General features: G+C 48.6%; 11 protein-coding genes across 11 annotated transcripts; 5 read left to right on the top strand and 6 right to left on the bottom strand.

Annotated features, from left to right (window-relative positions):
* Nucleotides 1-657: 657 nt before the first annotated feature.
* On the bottom strand, nt 658-1,488 carry HETIRDRAFT_430162 (uncharacterized protein; the record flags this gene model as incomplete). Its single annotated transcript, XM_009553454.1, has 3 exons — nt 658-935; nt 1,021-1,167; nt 1,191-1,488. 3 exons carry the CDS (start codon nt 1,486-1,488, stop codon nt 658-660), a joined length of 723 nt encoding a protein of 240 aa, XP_009551749.1.
* Nucleotides 1,489-3,706: 2,218 nt separating this feature from the next.
* HETIRDRAFT_430161 (uncharacterized protein) lies at nt 3,707-4,159 on the bottom strand (the record flags this gene model as incomplete). The annotated part of the gene is made up of 1 exon (XM_009553453.1): nt 3,707-4,159. The coding sequence occupies one exon, from the start codon at nt 4,157-4,159 to the stop codon at nt 3,707-3,709; it is 453 nt and encodes a 150-aa protein (XP_009551748.1).
* A 1,107-nt stretch (nt 4,160-5,266) lies between these two features.
* HETIRDRAFT_106263 (uncharacterized protein) lies at nt 5,267-6,187 on the top strand (the record flags this gene model as incomplete). The annotated part of the gene is made up of 6 exons (XM_009553452.1): nt 5,267-5,306; nt 5,362-5,596; nt 5,680-5,758; nt 5,807-5,854; nt 5,936-6,025; nt 6,086-6,187. The coding sequence occupies 6 exons, from the start codon at nt 5,267-5,269 to the stop codon at nt 6,185-6,187; spliced, it is 594 nt and encodes a 197-aa protein (XP_009551747.1).
* Nucleotides 6,188-7,270: 1,083 nt separating this feature from the next.
* HETIRDRAFT_246158 (uncharacterized protein) lies at nt 7,271-8,004 on the bottom strand (the record flags this gene model as incomplete). Its single annotated transcript, XM_009553451.1, has 2 exons — nt 7,271-7,812; nt 7,887-8,004. Coding segments are annotated over 2 exons (660 nt in total), but the record flags the coding sequence as incomplete, so codon positions are not given.
* A 312-nt stretch (nt 8,005-8,316) lies between these two features.
* Nucleotides 8,317-8,478, bottom strand: HETIRDRAFT_174921 (uncharacterized protein; the record flags this gene model as incomplete). Its single annotated transcript, XM_009553450.1, has 1 exon — nt 8,317-8,478. One exon carries the CDS (start codon nt 8,476-8,478, stop codon nt 8,317-8,319), a length of 162 nt encoding a protein of 53 aa, XP_009551745.1.
* Nucleotides 8,479-9,697: 1,219 nt separating this feature from the next.
* Nucleotides 9,698-10,141, top strand: HETIRDRAFT_328380 (uncharacterized protein; the record flags this gene model as incomplete). The annotated part of the gene is made up of 1 exon (XM_009553449.1): nt 9,698-10,141. A coding segment is annotated over one exon (444 nt), but the record flags the coding sequence as incomplete, so codon positions are not given.
* A 396-nt stretch (nt 10,142-10,537) lies between these two features.
* On the bottom strand, nt 10,538-12,627 carry HETIRDRAFT_328274 (uncharacterized protein; the record flags this gene model as incomplete). Its single annotated transcript, XM_009553448.1, has 15 exons — nt 10,538-10,838; nt 10,897-10,921; nt 10,975-11,032; nt 11,124-11,235; nt 11,303-11,409; nt 11,468-11,556; nt 11,707-11,731; nt 11,797-11,828; nt 11,885-11,939; nt 12,043-12,060; nt 12,116-12,125; nt 12,183-12,281; nt 12,349-12,362; nt 12,413-12,491; nt 12,554-12,627. The coding sequence occupies 15 exons, from the start codon at nt 12,625-12,627 to the stop codon at nt 10,538-10,540; spliced, it is 1,098 nt and encodes a 365-aa protein (XP_009551743.1).
* A 1,299-nt stretch (nt 12,628-13,926) lies between these two features.
* HETIRDRAFT_412047 (uncharacterized protein) lies at nt 13,927-15,196 on the bottom strand (the record flags this gene model as incomplete). The annotated part of the gene is made up of 6 exons (XM_009553447.1): nt 15,098-15,196; nt 15,017-15,030; nt 14,882-14,960; nt 14,448-14,817; nt 14,099-14,226; nt 13,927-14,027 (listed from the first exon to the last, which is right to left on the bottom strand). A coding segment is annotated over exon 4 (169 nt), but the record flags the coding sequence as incomplete, so codon positions are not given.
* Nucleotides 13,927-17,269, top strand: HETIRDRAFT_436664 (uncharacterized protein). Its single transcript, XM_009553446.1, has 20 exons — nt 13,927-14,027; nt 14,099-14,226; nt 14,452-14,817; nt 14,882-14,960; nt 15,069-15,200; nt 15,329-15,346; nt 15,398-15,423; nt 15,481-15,506; nt 15,562-15,593; nt 15,659-15,683; nt 15,743-15,839; nt 15,894-15,936; nt 15,990-16,096; nt 16,147-16,206; nt 16,263-16,290; nt 16,347-16,404; nt 16,463-16,487; nt 16,547-16,652; nt 16,714-16,782; nt 16,844-17,269. The coding sequence occupies exons 3-20, from the start codon at nt 14,747-14,749 to the stop codon at nt 16,940-16,942; spliced, it is 1,101 nt and encodes a 366-aa protein (XP_009551741.1). The 5' UTR covers nt 13,927-14,027; nt 14,099-14,226; nt 14,452-14,746; the 3' UTR covers nt 16,943-17,269.
* An 828-nt stretch (nt 17,270-18,097) lies between these two features.
* On the top strand, nt 18,098-20,020 carry HETIRDRAFT_329242 (uncharacterized protein; the record flags this gene model as incomplete). The annotated part of the gene is made up of 5 exons (XM_009553445.1): nt 18,098-18,616; nt 18,675-18,957; nt 19,015-19,416; nt 19,475-19,732; nt 19,794-20,020. The coding sequence occupies 5 exons, from the start codon at nt 18,098-18,100 to the stop codon at nt 20,018-20,020; spliced, it is 1,689 nt and encodes a 562-aa protein (XP_009551740.1).
* A 684-nt stretch (nt 20,021-20,704) lies between these two features.
* On the top strand, nt 20,705-21,458 carry HETIRDRAFT_174915 (uncharacterized protein; the record flags this gene model as incomplete). The annotated part of the gene is made up of 2 exons (XM_009553444.1): nt 20,705-20,957; nt 21,013-21,458. The coding sequence occupies 2 exons, from the start codon at nt 20,705-20,707 to the stop codon at nt 21,456-21,458; spliced, it is 699 nt and encodes a 232-aa protein (XP_009551739.1).
* Between the last annotated feature and the right edge of the window lie 721 nt (nt 21,459-22,179).

Here is a 22,179-nt window from a genome sequence, read left to right as displayed (position 1 = left end):
GAGCGGTGACACATCTAAGTGAAGGAAAGGAAGAAGGCGATCCTAGCAGAGAGTTGAGCGTTGAAGCGTAAAAATCGTATACATACTTGTCTTTAGACAGATCATATCGATCCATATGCATGCAGACCCAAAGACGAGATGGCGACTAACAACGATTTCTTGAAATGAAGGCATCTGTGTCGAGAGTATTCACCGCGCCTTTGTCCACTGCTGGTCGTCGCGAAAATCTGTGATTGAAGGAAAAGCGATGCGCCTATCATAGAGGACCTTTTCTGCGCGTCATCACTGTCGTGCTTTGGAGGAGTCTCTGGTAGGTCGTTGCGCCGCGGTCGGTCGGTCGCCTTCAACAGCGCGGAACGGAAGAAAATGATTGTAACCAGCTTCGGAGTCACTCTGCTTTCCGATGCTCTCACATTCTGACTCTCAACAGAAATCTCATATATGTACCTGAGCTTGACATCTACGAAAAAATCCACAAAATCTTCCGTGTACGATTCACAAGGCACTCGTCTGACAACTGTCACACGCTGTCCCTGCTACAGAATTCGAAATTGTTCGAACCTGTCTTACGCTCAACAGCGCGTCAGGACCACACTGCCAGCTGAGATGAGCATCGAGTTCGATTTACCCACCGTGGATGCATTCCTTATTCCTCCTTCAAAAAGCTCTCACTCGCGGACCGATCGAGGTTTCTCGTATTGGCTCGTGTCCCTTACTCTCTTCCAACCGACCCTCACCATGCTTTCCTGCACGCTCCTTCCCCACCTCATGGATATGGTCCAGCCTCACTCGCCGCAGCTTGCACACGCTGTAGAAGAACGTCAGAATGCCGCAAACCACAGTGCATACGCCCGTCACGATGAGCGTCGCCTGACTAGTGTCCGTGAAACGTTCACCTTGCGCCCCGATCACATTCGCCAGCGTTGTGATCACTCCTGCAAGTCCGTGTAGAAATTCCGGCCTATTTTGCAAAAGTAGACGCGTGCTCAGTGACCATGTGGCAGGCACATCGAAGCTTACTGACAGGAATATGCTGTTGAGGAGCCAAATTTAATTTGCGCTCCACTTCCACCACAGCCAAACCGTCCCGAATACACCAGCTCCGCAGCATATCCATGCTAAAATATACCTGCGTAATCGCCATCGAAGCGCTCAGCCTTACGTCAGCTAAAGAACTCGAGCTAACTCACAGAGATAGGTTGTGCACAGCGTGTGACACGTAGGCCTCGATCTGTTGATGCCGTCGACCCCGTCATCCACTTTGATACTCTGCAAGCTCGCAAAGGTTCCTTGAAAAAGGACGAATTCGGCGAGGAGTAAACAGGTGAAGAAACACTCCAGCAGGTTGTCGACGCGCGGGATGGCATCAAGTGCGAGGAGCATCCTCATATATTGCGTCTGGACTGGCGCCGGATGTGGTGATGGCATCCGGACGTATGGAGAGCTATCGGGCGCGTCCTGTTGTATATGGTGGTGAATTATTGTCATGATAGACTTGAAATGCTGGAGAGAATGAGAGTGGCCATGACCGAGAGCTAATATCAATGAGAGGTGAGTGGATGAGTGCTTTAGGATGAAAGTCAATACTGTGAGGGATGCGTCCGCACATGTAGGCGTTGACATTTATCCGCACCAGGGGTAGGCAGAAGCGAAACTTCGTGTACCTTGATCCATATTGGCATCCTGAGTATCCGTCGCCGTAGCCATTGGGGCAGTGGAAACGCCAGACTGCCGAAAATAAAGCGAATACAGTGCAAGACGACAGAGGTCAGGAAGAGGAGCATGTACCGAAGCACTCCGACTTTCGCTTAAGTTTCAGGCTTCTAGCACGGCTCGACTTCAAAGAGTATAAAGCCGCCTTGGCACGAGAGAAGCTTGCGGAGACATATTCTTCCAATGTCTCTTTCAGCGTCATGAACAACGGACAAACAGAAGGACGCCAAAACCTCAGGCTTGAGAGTCCGGAACATGAAATTTCTCATCCCAGAATGATTATATGATTGAGAACGAAAGAAAGTGAGATCAATGTCACCATCGTCCATACGCAATCTTGTAAGACGAAGCTCGCCGACGTACGACAGGCAGAGCGGGGAGTAAGCTCTCAGAAAGCCCATGTGGGGAAGGAGGGAAATTTGGATCGTGAGAGTATGCTTATATCAGACTATGGTAAGAGAGAAATACTAAATGTCGTACTGGAATTTGGCAACAGGGGACTGTCTAGTCTAGGATAGAGGAACCAGTGACACGGATTCGCGCTCATCATCATACGGCTCGCATATCATGGAGAGCATTCTTTGCTTCTGCACTATTGATGCAGCTCCCAGCGCGGACAGCAGAGGTGCGTGAATACTCAGGCCTCAGGGTGAGGGCCAAAACGAAGCCGAAGGAGTGAAACAGCCCCCAGATGCGATGGAACCGAGCGATAGAAGCAACGAACAAGATGTGCAGGCTTGATACAATCTGTTGGACACGACGAACATGGAAGCTCACCAGATCCATTTGAGGTGCGCATTTCAGCCATTCGAGTTCGGCCATCTGAGCTCGACAGACCTCTCATACGCGGCCTCCTTCGTCTCATGCAGTTACTTGACTGTGCTTGAGGTTTCAGGGGATACAGAGTGAAGCAAGTGATGGCAAGATATTGTTTTCTCGAGGCTAGCCAGTCAGGGGCGGGCGATGACAGACAAAAGCAAGAAGGCAGAACACGGTAGAGATGGAGAGATCAGAACTGGATTCAGCATTGAGGCGTCGCCGCGAAAAGCCGGGGAAAGAACGGCCAAGCGTCAATCGGCGCGGGCGTTAAGTCGGCAATGTCCGAAACCTCCGGCTCCAACATCGAGTTCACATTCCGCGGGCTGAGGCAATGGTCCCATCATCTTCAGACTTCAAAGACTATGGTAGGCTTTCTCTTTCGAGCTGTCACAATTCATATGCGACATCTGACTCACTAGTCCCAGAAGGTTTATCAGGCTCCACCACTCGTTTTTATTGCCTTCTGACGAAATGATGATCTCCGTGGATATGAACTCGGTTGGGCTGACTGGGCGGGATTTATTTGTGGGATAGATGTCTGGTGTATCCATGTTAGGCCTCGGCTGGCCTTGAGTATGGATACACATAAGCTAGCGACGCCACTCGCATTCCGACGAAGCCTTTGAGTCTTGTTCCCAGTGAGCAATCTACTTCGTCTGCTTCCTTCGTTTTCTGACGTCGATCTTGATGACATGGATTGTCTTCTCGGCTGTACAGGGTATCGCTGGATATGGTACGCCACGAGGATGCTTTTGAAAATCTGCCTCGACCTTGTTTAGTGCTTCCAGGATGCCGCTCCGAGCACCTTTTGTTCACACTTCAGAGGTGCGATGTTTGTGCCGCCCTGGTCTCCTTTCATATCTTTGCTTCTGACTTCACGGATAAACAGCAGTCAATTACGACACTTCCTTAAAGTTACGTTACGAAACATCTTTCCAATCGCCCATGTGCGCATCTGAGTGTGCGCCTTGTCTGCTTTTGTTAATATGATTGTAAGCCGATTCGCCGTATTCTGTTCAATTTACATCAGATAAGGCAAAGAACCACGTGGGTCTTTGATTACAGCCAACCGCCCATGTTGCGGACATATCGTCATTCGACACCTATATACCATGGGACATACAACCCACTCTAATCTTTCGTACACACCTAGATATTATCTCTGCAAGACGCTTCAACTAGACTTCTCCCCGCATTCGTCACTGTCGCCGCCTTCCTCGTTCTTGTTAACAGTCTCTTTAGCATTCAATAGGTCCATCAGGGCCTTTTGAAATGAATACTGCTGGGACTCTCCGTGATACGGTGGAATCCGGGCCTGGTTTATCTTTCCAGGACTTCCTTGACTTCTACCATTCGACAAATTTCCTTCCTTGTTCATGCCACTAGTTTTGTTTCGGCTCTCATTTACTCCTCTTGCGACTTTCTTCGACTTCTTTTCACTGATTGCCGTGTTGTTGGTGGTGTTTGGAGCGGGAGACGCAGCAGGAGATGGTGTGGCATTGTTTGTCATTTCCACTATACGGTATAGTGAGGGCTGTCGCGTCAAAGGTTTGGGCGGTCGTCTCTGCTGGGAAGCCTGAGTGGGCTCTGGTGCTTGATTTGGTGAATCGGTAAAAACGTTAGCCATAGAGGTCTGGCGTGTGAGGGCTGCGGCCGCGTTTTTTAAAGTCAGGGGACTTGGTTAGCATGAGGATCCGACTGGCGTACCTCGGCGCTGATTTGTGTTGGAAGCGGAGGGTTGCGGCTGCATGTTTATTGCTACGATGTTGACAGTGTATAGATGCCGGTTCAGTGGACGCGTAGAAGCGGATTGTAAGCCGGCGTAGAAGCGGATTGTAAGCCGGCGTTTTATGCTTTGGTGGTGCAGAAGAGAGACGTGCTGAACAATTGTCAGGATCCTGCAAACTCCGTCTGTGTCGATGCCGCGCAAGGCAAAAAGGGCGCCACTATACGGAACTGCCACCACGACCACTTTTGTCAAGGGCTGGGAATTATCGAAAACGCTTGTCAGCTTTGGAGTCACTTAGAAACTCAGATGAGTCTTGCCAGTCTATATCTTGCTCATGTCTCTTTTTGATGATAGTATAACGCCGCACTATGAGTTTGGACTGAGGAGAAAATGGTCAACGTCCAAACGTTCAGGGCTTCTAAAGATAAGTAATCGGTGATCGATTGCTGCCCAACTCCATATGATTTCTAGGCACTTAGGCGCCCCATTTTCCACATATCGAGCCATCATCTTTCCAACCTGGCTCTTCTATTCGAACTCTGGGTGCATGGCAAATTATGTGCATCACTTTTGAACGTCATTAGCGCGTGGCATCATCATGGTCCTACGGTAAATGGCCATGTGTCTATATTCAGAGAAGTATTGATTTAAAGACTCTACGCTACAATTCTCTCAGTATACTTCTCTTTTGAAGGACGTACATGCACACACACTCAGATACTATAATCAAACAGCCACCAAGCAATAAAAAAGTTCAGGACCACAGCTGTATCACCTACCTCACGAACGTCCGTTATAAGCTTCTCCGCCTTCGCCTTCATGCTTCATTCCAGAATGCATGGGATCATAGCCTCGTCTACGTTCGGCTGAGGGTCTCAGTATGGAATCGGGGTCGACCAAATTCTGTTCGAAGTTTGCCGAGCGCCATTCTGATTCTATCCTTTAAGATCTGTGCGTGTGAACCAACATCGGCTGGTTTGGTGCGCCATACACAGCTCAGACAAGATGCCGCGCTCCGTCGTCTCTCGCATAGAAGACCCATCGAGTCCGTCATATCCACTATTTTGAGCATAACCACGTACCCTAATCGTTCACGTTAGATGATAATCTGGAAGAAATCGTGGATCTGTTAGCATACACTAACACAGACCAGTGGGTCAATTCGATGGTGGGAGGAGATCAGACCCTACTACCGGAAATGTTTCGTGCCATGGTGCGAGCGGCGCTGCTCGACGGTGAGGTGCACGTCGTTGAGGATGGTATAGATGAAACTGGTAGAGCAGAGGTTTGTTCAGTTGGAAGATGGTTCGGGACGTACAGGAAATGCTGGGATACGTCAGTCTTCTCATGCCCTGATTTTACAAGTGTGTTACCGTCAGCTGAAGATCTGGGTCTGTGCTCACATTTTTTTCGTGCAGGGAAGCACAGCGTGCCTTGGGATTTGACAAGTTCCTAGGCCACGTATCGCCCAGGAGCAAGAAATCGCTGAAAGAAGTCGTAAGGAATCGTACCAAACGATTGATCATTACTGACCTTCCTGTGCAGTACTCGTTCTCATACAACGAGTTGTTTTATCAAGTCCTGAGAAAAGAGGTACATCTCTCGAATGAGAGTCTTCAGCAGTGTTTATCCTTCGCAAGATTTCAGCATCACCTCTCATGTCCAACTTGGAAGAAGGAAGGAAGTTGCTGGGCCATGGCGATGGACGCCATACACGGACAAAAAGGATTCGGAAGAGCAATCGTCGATACCATGTACCAGAAGGTAGATGCTCGGCGTGCATGGGAGACCTGACGTCACTGACGCAGATCGTGGTAACTACAGGCCATCGCTGATAACATGGTCATCACAGGGGGAACATCCGGCCAAGAATACGTACGTCTGCGGATAGGCCTGACGGATACGCAGCCTGCTAACTCGTTGTGATAGTAAAGATATACCAGAAGATGAGATTCAGGATGCGAGGAAGCCAAGAACTAGAATCTCCTACAGAAGGTTTCATGATCGAATGTCTATCGCGCGGTCTTAGGTCCTCCGAGACATAGACAGAGCGACGATTATGAAAGCCTGAATCAGGGATATTGAGAGAATCAGAAGCAGAAAAAGGAAGGATCCGTCGACAATTGGCATATTATTGTGAAACACGAACAGTGTCGTACTTGACCAAGGGAAATGAGGTCGGCTATTGAGAATTGCCTTTGAGGAATGAGATACATTCTCCGAGAGTGGACTGCCAAACGCTGTAGGCTCACGATGTGCAGTCGTAAAAGATGGCGAACGAAATTGACACATCCCCAGCATCTCAATCATCTTGGACACGTTGATGATTTGACGCACCTTTCTTTGAACAGTTTGCATCTGTTACCAACACCATCACAAGTGTCTTTGGGTTGAATGGAAGGCGATTTACTGCCAGTAGCAAGGTCGTGGTTAGCGTGACAGGCGTGTGCACTTGATGTGCGAGGTACCACCTCTTAGGCGGGTGAAACAAGACGAAATAGAATCTCCGGCAGGATACATTCCGCACTATGATATTGTCTTGACCTACCTCATGACACCTCAAGCCCATTTGATGAAGCGCATTTTCTGTTCAAGTGCAGATGAATTATTCCGGGTCGAAGAGGCTAGTAAAAATCACTTACAGTAGATTCAGAATCAATAGATTAGAGATGGATATTCCTGAAGGTCTGCTTCGAACTGCAATGGGTAATGGTTCCGAGGATTCCTCGTACACTAGAAGCTATTGTTGAGAAAGAACGCATGGTTATCGATGTAGAGTAAGTGTTACGGACCTAATAGAAAGTAAAGCGAGCCTAAAATCGTGTGTGCGCATGATGGACTTCAGAAAGAACGGGGTTAATTCCTGTAGCAAGCCGACAATCAAGTTTTACAATCAGTTTCGGACATCATAGCCATAATTTAGTGGATTCAACCTACCTGCTTTACCTAAACATCCTCGCCAGCTGCTTTGGTTATGGATTCGACGACAGCCCTTGCCTCTGCAACCCAAGCACCGAATATACCCCCTTCAATCGCGAGGCATCCTATCCCAAAACCACCCTTCTCGCTCGCTCCAACCGCATTCTTCACCACCAGACAGTCGTACCCTCTCTCAGTCGCTTCACGAACCGTACTGCCAACACATACCTCCTCCGTGACCCCACAGATAATCAAATGATTTATTCCCTTGACTTTGAGCAAAAGCTCGAAATCCGTGTACGCAAATGCAGACTTGCCGGGCTTGTCGATGATGGGCTCTCCTTCCAGCGGGTAGAGCTCTGGAATGATATCATGCCCAGGTTCACCCCGGATGAGAAGACGACCCATAGGGCCTGGATCACCGATTCCGGAACCTGAAGGGTTGTTGCGAGAACGAGCAAGCTCGCGCGGTAGGAGGGACGAGAGATCAGGGCGGTGGCCTTCGCGGGTATGGAAGATCGGGTACTTGTGCTGGCGGAAGGAGGCAAGGAGAGAAGCGATGTTCTGAATCGGAGCACGCATAGATGCGATGTCATACCCTTGGTGAGAAAGATATCCGCCTTCTGTGCAGACTATCTCGAATGGACGAGAGAGAAAGAGAGATTGATCAAGCATAGATGTGCAAAGTTGAGAGCGGCTTGCTTACAGTCATTCTGCATGTCAATAACCACGAGGGCCGTTGTCTCAGGCGAAAATGATCCGGCAAATGGCCATTCGTAGGGATGTGCTAGGATTGTGTTTCTGATCATCGTGGATACGAAAGGGTGGAAGGCGGTCGCGGCAGGTCGCGGCTCGCGGCTCGTGGCAAGAGGAAAGATAAGATAAGATTTATTGTCGTCCGCCTTCAGCGCTTCAGCAGGCTCGTCCGACTTTTCGCTTGTGACCGTTACAGCCTACATATCTCTAGATTGTTCAAACACTCTTGAATGCATGGTCGTACCTATATCTCTTAAGCCTTTGTCGTGTCTTCGCATGGAAGATCTTCTCTCGGACTCTGAGCCAAGTGGTTGTCGAGCACACGGACTGAGAGGTGCGGAAGAACTTACCTTATCCCTTTCTTACATTGCAACTCACTTTCACGCTACTGGGTACGCTTTCGGGACCGCTAAATTTCCCAAAGAAATTCTTCTCATACAAATATGACCAAAACATGATCTATCGATTTTGTACCAAGTCTCCCACTCTGGTTCAACCAATCTTAGACATCCGAGTCGGTAGCTCTCTTGTTTCTGCATCATCGACATCTATTCATGTGGAGCTGGTGGGTCAATCTTCTAGGAGCTAGCACCCAATCGTCGATGCTTCCGTTGCCCCGTCTCTCAGTTCTAAGCGCCCCCTCTACCAAATCTCATCGAGAACGTGCAATATCTCTATAGTGTTCTAACGGCAAGGTTCTGAGCTATTTGCCTGTTCGGATCAAGTTTGCCATTTAATTCATCATGGAGATGCAAGATCATCCATGCTCAATACGCCTTAACGGTCAGTCTTTGCTACTTTTACGCTCGTAAGGCAGTCGTTGACGCTCTTTCATATTCATAATCATCTTGCGCTTCAAATATCATCCTTCTCTTGACATTTATGTATTTCTCCAAATCTCGCCCTCAATATTCCATGATTCGCGTCTTGTGCGGGTAATTGGAAGTACCAAGCGTAATTGCCTTGCGAGGGTACGATCTCTCTGTCAAACTCGATTCTGGGTATTGTCCTTGGGTCCACTCATCGCTCCACAGGGCCTCCCAAACTTTATTGAAACACTCCTCGATTGTGCCACGGATGATCTTCTTTGTGGGGGTTCCCTGTTTCACAACCTACATGGCATGTTGGCTATCGGTGGTAGGAGGCACAGAAACTATGTGGGCCTGCGACCTGCCTCTCATGTGCGTGTCTCGGAGGACTGAACCTTTCGGGAAAGGCAAGGCTGCGTCCCCCCTAAAATCATACCGATTTCCACGCTCTCGCATCCGGCTTGCAGACCCGTGCTATCGCGCATGAAGTCGCATAGATCACGATGCCAATTTCTCTTCTATAAATCAGAGTTAGGGGTTTTCAGTTATGCCATCCCATCACTTGAGCGTGTCTACGATGATTATTGCCACTTCTCCTTTGCTCAAAATCGCCCTCTTGCTTGCGACGGCGGTCGCAGTCCATGTATCTGTGTCACCGCCTCAGCCCCCGGCGCCAATCAAACGACGGACTGGTCAAGACCTCTTCAACAACATCATCCGATCTGTTGCTCTTGTGACAAAGGTGAGTCTGCCTTCGATCCTGTCTTGTTGCACGCAATTATTTTGACACATTCCACCATCTGAATAGAACATTACATGGGTGTTGACTCTCATTGATGCTATTGCCACCATTTCAGCTGCCTATGCTCATGTCTCCCGCGTCGCTCACCTCTGCCCTTACCCTTCCAAGTCCACGACTTTCTCTCTCTCCTCGATCGACCTTCTTTTCCTTCTGGGAACCCTCCTCGCCGTCTCCGGCGCTGCTCTCCGCAAATGGTGCTACATCACTCTCGGGAGCCACTTCACTTTTAAAGTGTGCCTCCTCCTGCATCACGAGTTAGTGACCTTGGGTCCATATGCGTGGATTCGTCACCCGAGTTATACCGGCGTGCACATGGTGCTGTTTGGCGCTACCGCTGTGATCGGATCGCAGGGAGCATGGGCCAGTGAATGTGGGGTGCTTACCACCTTGGGACGAGGCAGTTTGAACAGGAGCGCTATCACAATATGGGCATGGCTGATCGTGGTATTTTGGGTTATTAAGTGCTCCTATGCCGTGGGTAGCGCCCTGAGGAGGGTTGAAGTCGAGGATCACGAGCTGAAGCGGAAGTTCGGGCAGGTTTGGGAGGAGTATGCACGCAGGGTCAAGTGGGCACTCATCTCGGGCGTTTATTAGTTAGATTGTTCATATTCAAAGCCCAGCGATATGAACCAAATTTATCTGTGTACAAGGTCCACTTCGTTTCAGACATCACACTGTACAGCTTTCCCTCTTGCTCTTCTTTACCTCTTGCTCTTGCGCCGGAGCAATACAATTTCTGGTAGCGTATGTACTTGTACACAATTTGGCGGTAAAGGTGCCGTATACAAGAACAATACAATCTGCTTTATGCAGAACCCAACCCTCATCATACAAGGGAAAGGAGCATAGCTTGGGTACCACAGATATCCTACAACCTTCGTCAAGAACAATGCGAACGAATGAAACCGAACTGAGGCTGCCGATGAGGGCATGTCATAAGGAGAGTGGGTAGGCCGAAAAATCAAAACTACATATATTGCGGAAAGCACCTCAACACTCCGATCGGTACCTGCCAGAACGAGCAAGTACGATCTGGATCGACTGAATACCTGCACCGCTTGAACGATCCCATGGCACAACGAAACTCCTCGTAATATTAGGAGAATGTACAGTGTCGGGGAAGCTTGGGACCCTCTGTGAATCCGAAAGAAGTAAGATGTTGTCGCGAACCGGAGAGGAAGATAGGATGGCGCACGAATTCAAGTGTTCGTGGAGAGCTGAGTCCATGCAGAGGTTTGCTACTGCTGAAGATCTGTTATATTCTTCGCGTAGAGTTCGACGCAAGAGCAATCTAAAACAAGTGGCTGTCGGGACTTCATCAGGCCTTGAATTAAGCGTGAAGTGCTCACGTCGAAACGACGGAAATTGTATAAACTGGAAGATCCGTAAGTCTGTGTATGATTGGCATGAAGTACAAGACGGTGTACGTTTCCCAATCAGGAGATGTGTTCCTAGAAAAATCAAGGTTCCCCTGAACACGAACCACTGGTAAAACATCAGAAGAGCCGCCGTTCAGATTACTTAAGAAGCTCACGCTGATGACAGACATAGCGGCGGCAGCGCTGTGCGGACCGACTCCTGTGAGTCTTGCATGCTGCATGGGGGTAGAAATTATTTGGGATGCTTGCCATGTAGCAGTCCCGTTGTTGACTGTATTGATCATGATTCTGTCAAGAAGCTTGTTCGTCCTGCTCTCCGCAGAGTCGTGTCAACGGAATGGGCACAAGCAAGAGGAAGACAATAGGAGATGCCCACGAATTCATGCCAATGCACTTGCGGTGTACACGCAAGAAGTAGCAGAGGGTCATGGAAAGATAGATGTCGATCGCAGCGGAAAGACAATAAGCGGTGGTAATGGACCACTATAGAGTGAAAGTATCTATATCATGATCAATCAGAGCCGGACGAGCAACATGCTACGAATCGAGTCATGAAATGTTCCCAGCTTCGGAGCTCGATGCTGAACAACATCAGAATTGAGTTCATGCACAGTCTTAAGGGACTCTGCGCTCACGTCCTAGGAGTAGAATCTGTCGGGGCGAATATCATTCATCGTGATCATCAAAGTGAATGATGGGGTCAACGTACTGATTCCAAGGGCTAAGGGGCGTCTAAATCAGCAGATATCCGCTCACAAAGTTGGTCCGCCCATCACATACCCAGGCGCAGCGTGGCCATGAACATCTATATGGAATGAGAATAAGTAAGCACATGCTTAAGACATCAGCCTTGACTGATAAACTACTGACCAGGGGCGCTGATATATACCATTTTCTGCTAACTATATAGAATCAAATCAATCACTGGAAGACGGGAAACAGACGGGAAATGTCCTACTCTTCCGCATTGCGTAGGCATAGAGGCTATGGTGCGATAAGCACAGATTAACATCCTATGTGATTGAGGAAACTAAATAACAATGGGCAGTATAGCTTGAGAAGCACTGCAAAGATCATTCGATAAGTGTGATGAAGGGGATACAGCATCAGTCGTACCGTGAATAGAATTGTTAGCTGGTCATCATTGGCCTTCAGGATAATAATAAGTATGGGGATGTGATTTACGCACCGCTGTCAATCTGATTTCGACTGTGTGTCAATGACCGCATCGCATTCATTTGTTGACTTACGCTCACGTGGGGATGAAGTCTCCCATATCTCTGTCGCCAAAATGTACCATGAGACTTTCCCAGTTCGAGGTATTTATCAAACACGTATGCGCAGCATCGATTACCCTGTGCGGGTTATCCCGTTCCCATAATTCAGTAATAAGCCTCGTAAACAATGTCGCTCTGAGCGCACCAAAGCCAGAATACCTGAGACACACGCTGTCAGTAGGCAAGAGAGCTTCAAATGTAAAACGTACCAATGCTTTGGTCTTCAGAGCGTCGGTCGAGTACATGCGGAAGTAAAGGAACACCAACGCCGCTACGGCACCGGACAATCTGATAGAAAGCCACATGAGGGGTTATTTTATGATGCGCAGATTTTCAAAGGTACAGCTCACGCGGTGGCACCCATACCGCCAAGTATAACAACGCCAAGAGAACCGCGGATGTCCGTGTCCGTAGGTGACGCCATTACAATCGCACAGGACCCAGAAGTCAGTACAATGTGCCAAGCGGATATCGGGGGATAAGATCAGATCAAGGGTCTGCCAAGGGAACTAATATTCCTATATACACGGTCGAGAGGGGAAATGGTCAAATGCCTGAAGGTCACAAGCAATGAGCACATACCCGGGTTTACTTCGTTCAATAGAAACAGGAGAAATCCGGCAACTCGACGTGGTTCTATCGGAGGGCGACTATAGTCCTTTGGGACTTTGGTCCAAGGATTCTGAGTGTCCCCGAAGAAGCGAGGGAGAAAGAGGTAAAACTGCTGATTGTCGGGTGGAGGAACATGTGCTACAACGTTGCACGGTGGCCGCACGTCACGAACATCCTCAAAAGGGCTAGACAGCTGCAATCATAGTCCTCTGCTCTCGGTGCAATGCGGAAGGTAGTACATCTGATTGATGCAGGATGGGCCCTTCCTTCTGTGGTACTCTGGGAGGATTCGGGCTCGGGGAGGAGCGGGATCACTTCTTCCTTCCAAGCCGTCGCGGATGAGTTGTCAGTTGCAAAGCTCGACTAGGGAGCTCGTCAGTACACGAACAATGTGATATGGAACTGAAGAGAAGCTGGCTGGCCGAATGTACCATTGTAAATACATAACCGGCGACAATGCGCTGGAGGTCTCGCAATATGGAGTGTGGCTGCATCGCGAGAACTTGACATATGGCGAATGGAGGGCTTCGGAGATGGGTGCAGTGGATGCTATACTGGCCTTGTACTCGGTCCCGACGTGTCCCTTTTTGCTCCTCGAAGTCACTCTGTATAGGCTAGCGATTTTACTTATATAGATATTCTCAAGAACGTATCAGTGGAGTCTCCTTCCAAACAAAGACGCGTACCGAGTCTGTCCGATTCAATTTCACTACTCTGGGAAGATGGGTTTTCCTCCCCTGTTAATTTCCTGGTCACTTGAAATTATATTGTAGCTGTCACAAGTGCATGTTCTGTCACTAGCCTAAGACTTCGAGGGCCGACGAGGACCTTGAGTGTTTGGGAGAAGTTTTATTCATCATTATCAAATCAAAAGAGTGAAATGCACCTACTCAACCAAATAAAATAGGGACCGAAGGTTGACCTATTCATTATTGATGAGAGATCTGTATCATCGCATGGATGGTCAATATATCTATGTTTTAGAGGAGGAGAGACTCGGAGATCGAACATCGCGGAGTTGCGTCTGTTGTTTGTCCTTGTATCTGCTCAATCCATGGATGCCATCATCGTCGGCCGCCACAGACTCGCCACAGCCATTATACAAGAACACGGCGAAGATTGCTTTGTGGGGATGCGTCCTTTGGGAATGGATGATGCTATCTACGGATGGGTGCCTGTGCTCACGTAATGCCACATCAGCGCTCGGGGAAGGTTCGTCCATCATCTTTTGCTCGAGCTCCATCGTGTTTGAACTACTTTTATCTCCTTATCATGGCATGCAGTCGAACCGGTTATAGTCAGAAATGCGCGGCAGGTGAAAAGAGGTGTCTTACCCACAACTATGAATGAAGCTTATGCTGGTATACTCCAAACGCTTCGAAAATTGGCCTACCATGTCTCTAGGCACCTAGTAAGTGGTTTCTCAGTGTTTTGTCCAATAAGCAACGCAATCGAAAATCACCTTGCGGTAGCTTGCAGTGCGGATAGTATGCAGTCCCTAGAAAGTCAAGGTCATGGGACCTATTTTGTTGCTATCATACAGCTAAGTGAGACACGAGTTCCGCGCCGCCATCACTTGTTTTCCTCTCGGGGTTGATTATCTGATGACATCTTTTCTCATGAGCGTCCTTTTCAGGAACTCTGGAATCGCCCTGAGTCCAAATCCCAATTTGTCGGCTGTCTCCCAGCCGGTTGATATCAATTGTCCGGTTTCTCTTGGAGCACATTGAGTCTCACTTCGTTGGGCGGCATCCTGAGCGCGCGTCGTGTTCTTTTGGGCTCTGGGATAACCATGTCCCATTGGAGCTCACAGGGGCACAAAGAATGGGCTAAGCCACGTATGGTACATATGAAGTTCCTGGGTAAGCTTTGTCCGTTGGTGTACTTTTCTTCCTCGCTATCATCCCTGCAAACAGTTTGTGCGTCGCAGGATGTCAAATCTCGACATCGATGTACGTGGCTCGCTGGGTGTCATCCTTATTGGAGGGTTAGGAGCTACGGCGTGCGTATTACCCCCTGATCTATCTCCCCGACACACCTCACTGAGAATATCCATGGCTGTGCAGTCTATCGGGGGCAATCGCCGTATTGACATTTCTGTATTTTAGAACGTATCCAGACGATCGCTTTCACACAAAAGCATTGGTGAGATATTACGGCCATCTTCTATGTAAACTCATGCCCTAACGAGTAGGATGCAGGTAATATGGCTTTGGTAGAGTTCATTCTACTCTTCGTTTTCTTCACCACAAGATCTTTGCTAACCGTCGCGGTTCTCGTAGGGCGATTGACGCGGTACATACTTGCTTGATAAATGTTTCGAGCTGGCATGGCCTCGTCTCCCATTTTGGCGACCCGAACATGAAAGATTTTATCCCAACGTACGTTCTCTCTTGAAGTCCTACTTTTTATCTTCTCAATAATGTTATTTGAACGGTATAGGACCACAGCGGTAAGTCACCTTGATTCCAAACCTCAGATTTTGAACTCTTCTGAACACTGAATCAACATAGCTTTCAATTCTATTTACGGTGACACTTCATCTCGACATCATCTGCCGCCTTTTTCTGACCCTGAGTTAGTGCTTCGCCAGCTATTCAGTTCATTGGTGCGTAGCAATGATATGTCTTGCCGTGACGTCCGACCGCTCAACATATCACTGCAGTTTTTATTCCTACGCGATGTGGAAGAGTGCGTAGATTATGAGGCTTTATGCTTATGCATGGTCACTGATCGGTCTATCTAGTCAGTGAAAAGTGGTATTTGACTGCGCCCTTGGTTTGTGCCTTCAAAGCCCTTTGTCCGACGAGATGCTGACCCCTTACCCTCGCTGATTGACATAGATGTTCATGGCTACGCTGCGTCTTGGTGAGCATCATTTGGCCTATAGGACTGGCTTCATATTTCCTAATCAATCTCTTCTTCAGCTTTGGGTTTTAGTAAGCCAGCACCGCACTCCATTATCCTGAATGATACAAGCAGAAATTCACGAATCCATGGTCGGTCAGACTCCACAATCAGAACGTACGTAGTGTGAAGTCACCTCATTAATCGGGGCCCTCACCATTTCTCTTTAAGTATCCAGCTGAACAGCTGGCACCTGTTCATTACTCGTTATGTTGTGCGTCGTGCCCTCCCTATTATCAGGCCAGCATACACTGAGACCTCGACAAGTGGTCGATCACTTCGGCATATTCTCTTTCTGCTGCCATAGACATCTACCTCTCAATAACGCTCACGTACTTCTTGCGCGTACACCGAAAGCGCATTGGCATGCTTGGGTGAGTATGTTCTTCCATCGGTGCGCGAGTATATCCTCAAGGTTTCTTAGGACGAACAAGATTTTGGATAGAATCATGCTCAATACCCTGAACAATGGGGTGATCACTTGGTACGTTGTCGTCCTCTCACAATTTTACATTCTCATACAAGTCCCCTACCGAATAGCACCGCTGCTCTGATGTCGCTGATTAGTGTGAGTGATTGGTTTCTTCAAATGATAATTTCCATCCCACTTTAATTCATCTCTAGTGGTTCGCGTTTAGAGGGACATTGATCTTCCTTGGGACCCACTTCCTCATAGGCAAATGTAGGTCGCTTTCCAAATCTATGCAATTTAGTAATACTGATCCTCAGCTCGCCGACAGTCTACACAATATCCGTAATCTCTACGTTTGTGACTATTTACAAGACCTCCGTCTTCAGTGCTCATTGAGTCTTGACAATAACAGGCTTGTCATGCGCCGCTTCCTGCGCGAGAAGTACAACCGACACACCTTCGTCAGCGGTGCGAATCGCTTACAATATGGCCCCGGTTCTCCGCGTTTATTCGAATATGTGCGTTATGGCATGCAATCAACCTCCATGACCTGGCCGTTGAAGGCCTATTTTTATCCAGACTGTAGCGAGCTCGGTTGATGCTGTACAAACTCCAGACAGCGCGAGGACATTTGTTATCACTGCTCCGGTTCGTCTCAGTCCTTATCTGGCCATCTGGCCGCTGAGTCTCAGCTCATCCAATTGTCCAGCCCAAAGCCAGCGTGGAGAAAATTCAATATGATGAACTTGGAAGGCCAATCGTGGGTGCAAGGAACGACAACGTTTTTCAACCGCTCGAAATTGCTTGAAATTTCTCAAGCTGACTTGCGACTCCAGTATTTCCGCCCCGGATGATTTCCATTTTCAGCCACACGAGATCTCTTCTCGATGGATCTAAGTAGTAGTTCAAGCGTGTTAATTCCGCCCTGCTGTGTTTCTGTACGCTTTCGTTCAGTTCTCTTTTGATATACAAGACAGACCCGTCTTGAACAGCTCTTTTTCGCCTCTTGGTATCGGGCATACAGTAACCACCCAGCCAGTCCTTCGACGAACATTCCACTGTACCTGTTTATGTTTTTTTACAGTTAGTATAGTAGCACGGTGTACTGGGCCGTGCAAAGTAAAATGTGAATTATAGTTTCGATCGGGAGTCTTCACAGTGTCGAGGGGCAGGGACCTGTCGACAGGCCGCCGGAGACCCCGTAACTCCAAGTACTCTCAGGTCCGCCGACAGCCGCCTGTACGCCTGAGACACTCTCAGCAGTCTCTCAGCTAGCTTGCAGGGCCTCAAGTAGCAGATGGTAGGTACTCTACTGTTCACGGTCATTAAAAATGCCATCTGGCACTCAGAGATTAAACCTGCAGAAGAACGATGACTGGTCCCAACAATGTTCAAGACAAGGCTGATAAAGCCTTCGCGGACAACATCTCTGTAGACACAAGTCTCGCTCTTGACTATCCCGACGACGATACCGATCTCGCCTCAGACGAACACCATGAGAATGATCACATCTTGGAAGTGAGTGAATTGCTTGATGAATGAAAGATCCCAATTGAATTCCTACGAAAGTCAGATCCAGAGGACTTGAGCTTGAGTCCTGATTCCACTCAACTCGCAATAGCTCATTATTCTTCATCCATATCATCCCCAGGTTTGTCATCGCCGCTTTGAACCATTCCTTGGAAGCTCAAAACCCTATTCTATTCCTCTAGCGTGTACTACCGCAAATCTTAACGAAGATCAAGCCGAAGGCACTTCAGCTATCAATGTATTAGTATCCAGTCAATCTGTTCTCTCCGGTACTGCTATCAATTATCTTGTTTTGTCGCATACCTCAGACAATTCTACCCAAGCTATCCAAATTGTCGATCACATTGTTGTGCCACCCAAACATCACTCGCTGTCTCCTTCGTCTCCGCACTCCGTGCAAGTCGATGCCGTAGATATTTTTCATGACCCTATCATGCCTACTGATAGTCGCTCTCAGCACCCCTATGTATTATCTGCTCCGCCCCGACTCAATCGTCTTCGCTCTCCTGGCTCAATCTCTCGCATCAGATCTGTATCTGTTGACCCCCATGCTGTGACAGCTACTTCGCCCTCTTCTTCTCACAAGATTAACCCTACTGCAGAGGTCGTGCAACCACCTTCCTCCGCAATCTACCCCTTATCTCCGTCTCCCTTACCTTCTACATCTCAGACAGCTCGTAGATCAACACGCACACCGAAGCCGAAGGATATGGCACTAAGGATGAAGTACTGGGAGCCCACGCCTACCCAGCCGCCTCCATGGAAACGATCCAGAATAAATGCGCATCCCTCCGCCCTTCAACGCAGGCGAACGGCCCCATTTCCCCGGTCGAGGGAGGGCAATGACTTCACTCGCCCTCGCGCTCAGCAGAACCCCAATGCACAAATGATTCGCACCGGAGCATACGGCAGGGCCGGTGCTGTACGAGTGGGCGAAATAATATATATCGGGGTAAGTCCGGTATGGTCACACCCAGCGGAGAAACACTCAGAATTGGCATGACTATCAGGAAACTGCTCTTATCATGCATGACCCCTGTGGACGCTGTGCTGCAGCTCCTGGCGCCCATTGTTCTGGACTCGTGGGAGAGCGATGTGGCCGGTGTCGCAATATGAAGCAGAGATGTTCAAATCTAGACATAAAGGGAGCTGGTAAACCTGGCACGTTGCGAGTAGTTAATCGGGAGAGAGTAGAAAAAGTCGAGCGCTTTTCGAGAGAAGACGAGAAAGTGTTGATCGACGGGGACGACGACGAAGGACTAAGTTCTGATCAAGGCGAGGGCATCTATACAGGTAAACGCACTTTACTATGACCCTCGATCTTTAGTTGATGCTCAAACGATACTTTAGAAGATCATGTGCAACAGCGCATCGTGCTTCGGATGTCTAAACGAAACCGTGGCGAAGTGTTCATATCCGCATCCAATGCCAAAATTGGCAATGCTGGAAGCAGCAAGAGGAAGCGTCAAACTACTAGAGAGAGGAGCAGGAAGCGGAAAAAGAAGAGTCCTGAGGATGGCTCTTCCAATATTTCCGACAACTCACATGTCGAGCCGATCCGACCCCTGCACAAAGACACCAATCCAGTTCCTATCTCTGCTGCGAGCACAAAAGGCACGTCTGCTCAGCTTCCTAGTACAGATCCGCAGAATCCGGAAAGCGAAGAGCCTGCGCCTGGTGACCGTACGAAAGAAGCAACCGCTGCAAAAGCGTCAACACTGGTAAAAGGAAAGTCAAAGCCAGCGGAGAAAGGTGAGTGGGGATGGTTTCTACCTCATTTCTCACCAAGTCCCTGTTCATCTTTGTCTAGACCTGGCGCGTGGGTCTGAGAAAATTGTTCAGAACGCCGAACAGCGACTTCCGTCACAAAGTGAAACAATGCCTGAGGCAGAATTGCTAGACAGTGACCCATCGATGGCCGGTCAGGATGTAGATTCACAAATTGTTGGTGAACAAGGTGGGACGAGGAAGGAAGATGGCCAAGATCAGGAAGCGACGAGAGATGGTCAAAGGCGGAAGAAGAGAAAAGCTCGAGCAACTCGGCGCTCAACTTGGATTGATGGAGCAGGTGAGTGAAGAAGGATGCTACGAGCATTTCAATCAAACGTTCACACGATACCCTATTGCAGGATCGGTGCAGACCTCTGATTCTCAGGTGTCAAATTTGGAGGGCGACCGTGATGAACAAATTGCACGACTGCGCGACTCAGTGACTGAGATGCAGGCTGAATTGGGGAAGCTCCGGAATATGCGAGAGACGATCGATAGATTGTATTCGATTGCAGAGAACGTGAGTAGAGGGCTGGAGCTCTTAGAATCTCAGCCTCAAGCTTCCAGATCATGGACAGTGGCCTGAAGATGTATCATTAGCTATTGTGCTGAAGTACATGTATAAGCTTGATGACCTGTGCGTAGCGTGTTTCTTTTCGGGGAAGTTCGAGCCAAGGTGGCCTGTCAAAAGTCGCCGCTGGGTTGAAAACAACACGACCCCATCGACTTGAGGAGGTCGCCGTTTATCGATTCATCGTCTTTAAATCACTCAAACACCACGAACAGCTCACGCTATCCTGAATTCCTACTATTCTGCGCTGGTCCCACTCAGCTTTTCTACGCATTGTTCCACGAAGGCGCTTTCACGTTGGCAACCATGGCTCGTAGAACGTCCGCAGCTATCACACGATCTACTACACGATCAACGAGTAGCGCGCGATTTTCATTCGCGAAAACGATCAGAGTCACCAGTAGAACCAGAGCACAGAAAGACGACATTTTCTTGCAAAAGGGCATATACGCCGGCGCCGTACTCCGTAAACACACAATCTATATGAAAGTGAGTGCTACTTGGATTTTGTCGGAACGTCCTTCCTCATATTTTCATTCCTACATTGTGCTTCTCTATATCCGCCTTGAGAGCTGACGCGACCGCTTTCCGGGCCTATAGGGGCGTCCGATATATGCGCCATATGATTGCCAGCGCTGTATAGCAGCTGGCGCTAGATGCTCAGGTCTTGCAGGCCAGCGCTGCGGAAGGTGCAAATATATGAGACAAATGTGCACGAACTTTCCTGTGAAGAAGAAGAAGTTAGCGGACAAGACAACCCGTAGGACGGATGTCATAGGAGGAAGCGAAGGCGATCACGCAGAGTTGGAGGGACAGGTCGCTGCTGAGGCCGATGGCTCAAGAAAACGAATATCTTCGGTGGAAGGAATGGCCTCGGAGAAGGTGAAAGGGAGGAAGCGGATGCTTGTACGTGTGGTCATCAGTAAGCGACCGAAAAGCGAAGTTCAGCCAGGTGAGTACTATGTGATGTCATTATACTCGCGAATAACAGTTCTCTGTAATGACAGACCTCCCAACCCCGAAAGTGTCGACTCCTGGACGTATCATGGATAATCAACAATCACAAGAATTGCCGAATATCGAGGAAACATCTTCACGTGGACTTATCTCTCAGAGAGATGATGAAGACGAAGCAGTCAAGCGACTGATCTTAGACTCTGTCGAAACCAGTAGCAGCGCTCCCGAGGACGAATCCACAGTCGCAATGGAAGAGGAAAACAACGAGAGCGAGGATGACAGTTTCAAGCACGGGTTCATTCCTAGCGATTTCGTGGAAGATGAATATGAGAGCATTGCTGGGGATCTAGAGCCAGGCAACTCACAGGATGATTTTTCAACTGAGGGCGAGATTAAGCGCAAGCAAGGGGTCCTAGATGCCTTAGAGGCAGCCGCCGCCGAAATAAGGTCAGAATTGGTACGCTTGAGGGCCTCGACCGTGAGCGTTGGTGAATAGATCTGTAACAAGGCATGAGTCCTAGCTTTCTTTTTTCAACCTGATGTATCGGCCCACAATGTACAACCAACTGTAACCACTGCGTGCATCGCAGGGTTTTTCCTGGGATAAACCGTGGATAAAACCCTGCGATGCACACAGTGAACGTTTCACATTTTGTTTCATGTCACCCACCTGTTGAAGTAGATTGCAAGCAAAATCGAATCCATTCCTAGAAAATACATGACATAAATTTAGAATCAAAGACAGACACCAAGTACATGTTGTGACTGAAGACCACGCAATGATATAGACAGCCTTTAAATCTGTGGAAATGGCATACATAGATTATTTTCAGTATCTGAAGGATAACACAGGGGAGTTAGTGTAGGAGAGCAATCAGAAGAATAAAAGTTCAGTGTGGGCGGTTACTATCTGGTTCAGGATCGTAATGCAGTCCTGCTGAGTAGGCTGGCAGAGATATTCATGTAGCCTGAGTACCGCAGCACCACATCTGCCTATTATGGATTGAATGCGGTGGAGCGATCACAAAATTTGTGTACACTTTCCATCAAGATTTCATGGTGAGTCGATGAAATCGAAGAAACAACATACGCAGCTCAATTGTCGATATCACTGGCACTTGCTAGATATAACTGTGCCTTCAATCAATTTGCGCGATACCTGCTCAGACGAGACAGGACAATGCCATAGTGACGCCAAAGGTGACGATGAGAATCTT

The sequence above is a fragment of the Heterobasidion irregulare genome, assembly GCF_000320585.1.
Source record: "Heterobasidion irregulare TC 32-1 unplaced genomic scaffold scaffold_11, whole genome shotgun sequence".
Taxonomy (NCBI): Eukaryota; Fungi; Basidiomycota; class Agaricomycetes; order Russulales; family Bondarzewiaceae; genus Heterobasidion; species Heterobasidion irregulare.
Note: the sequence above shows the minus strand (reverse complement) of the source record. Positions and strands in the feature narration are given on the sequence as shown.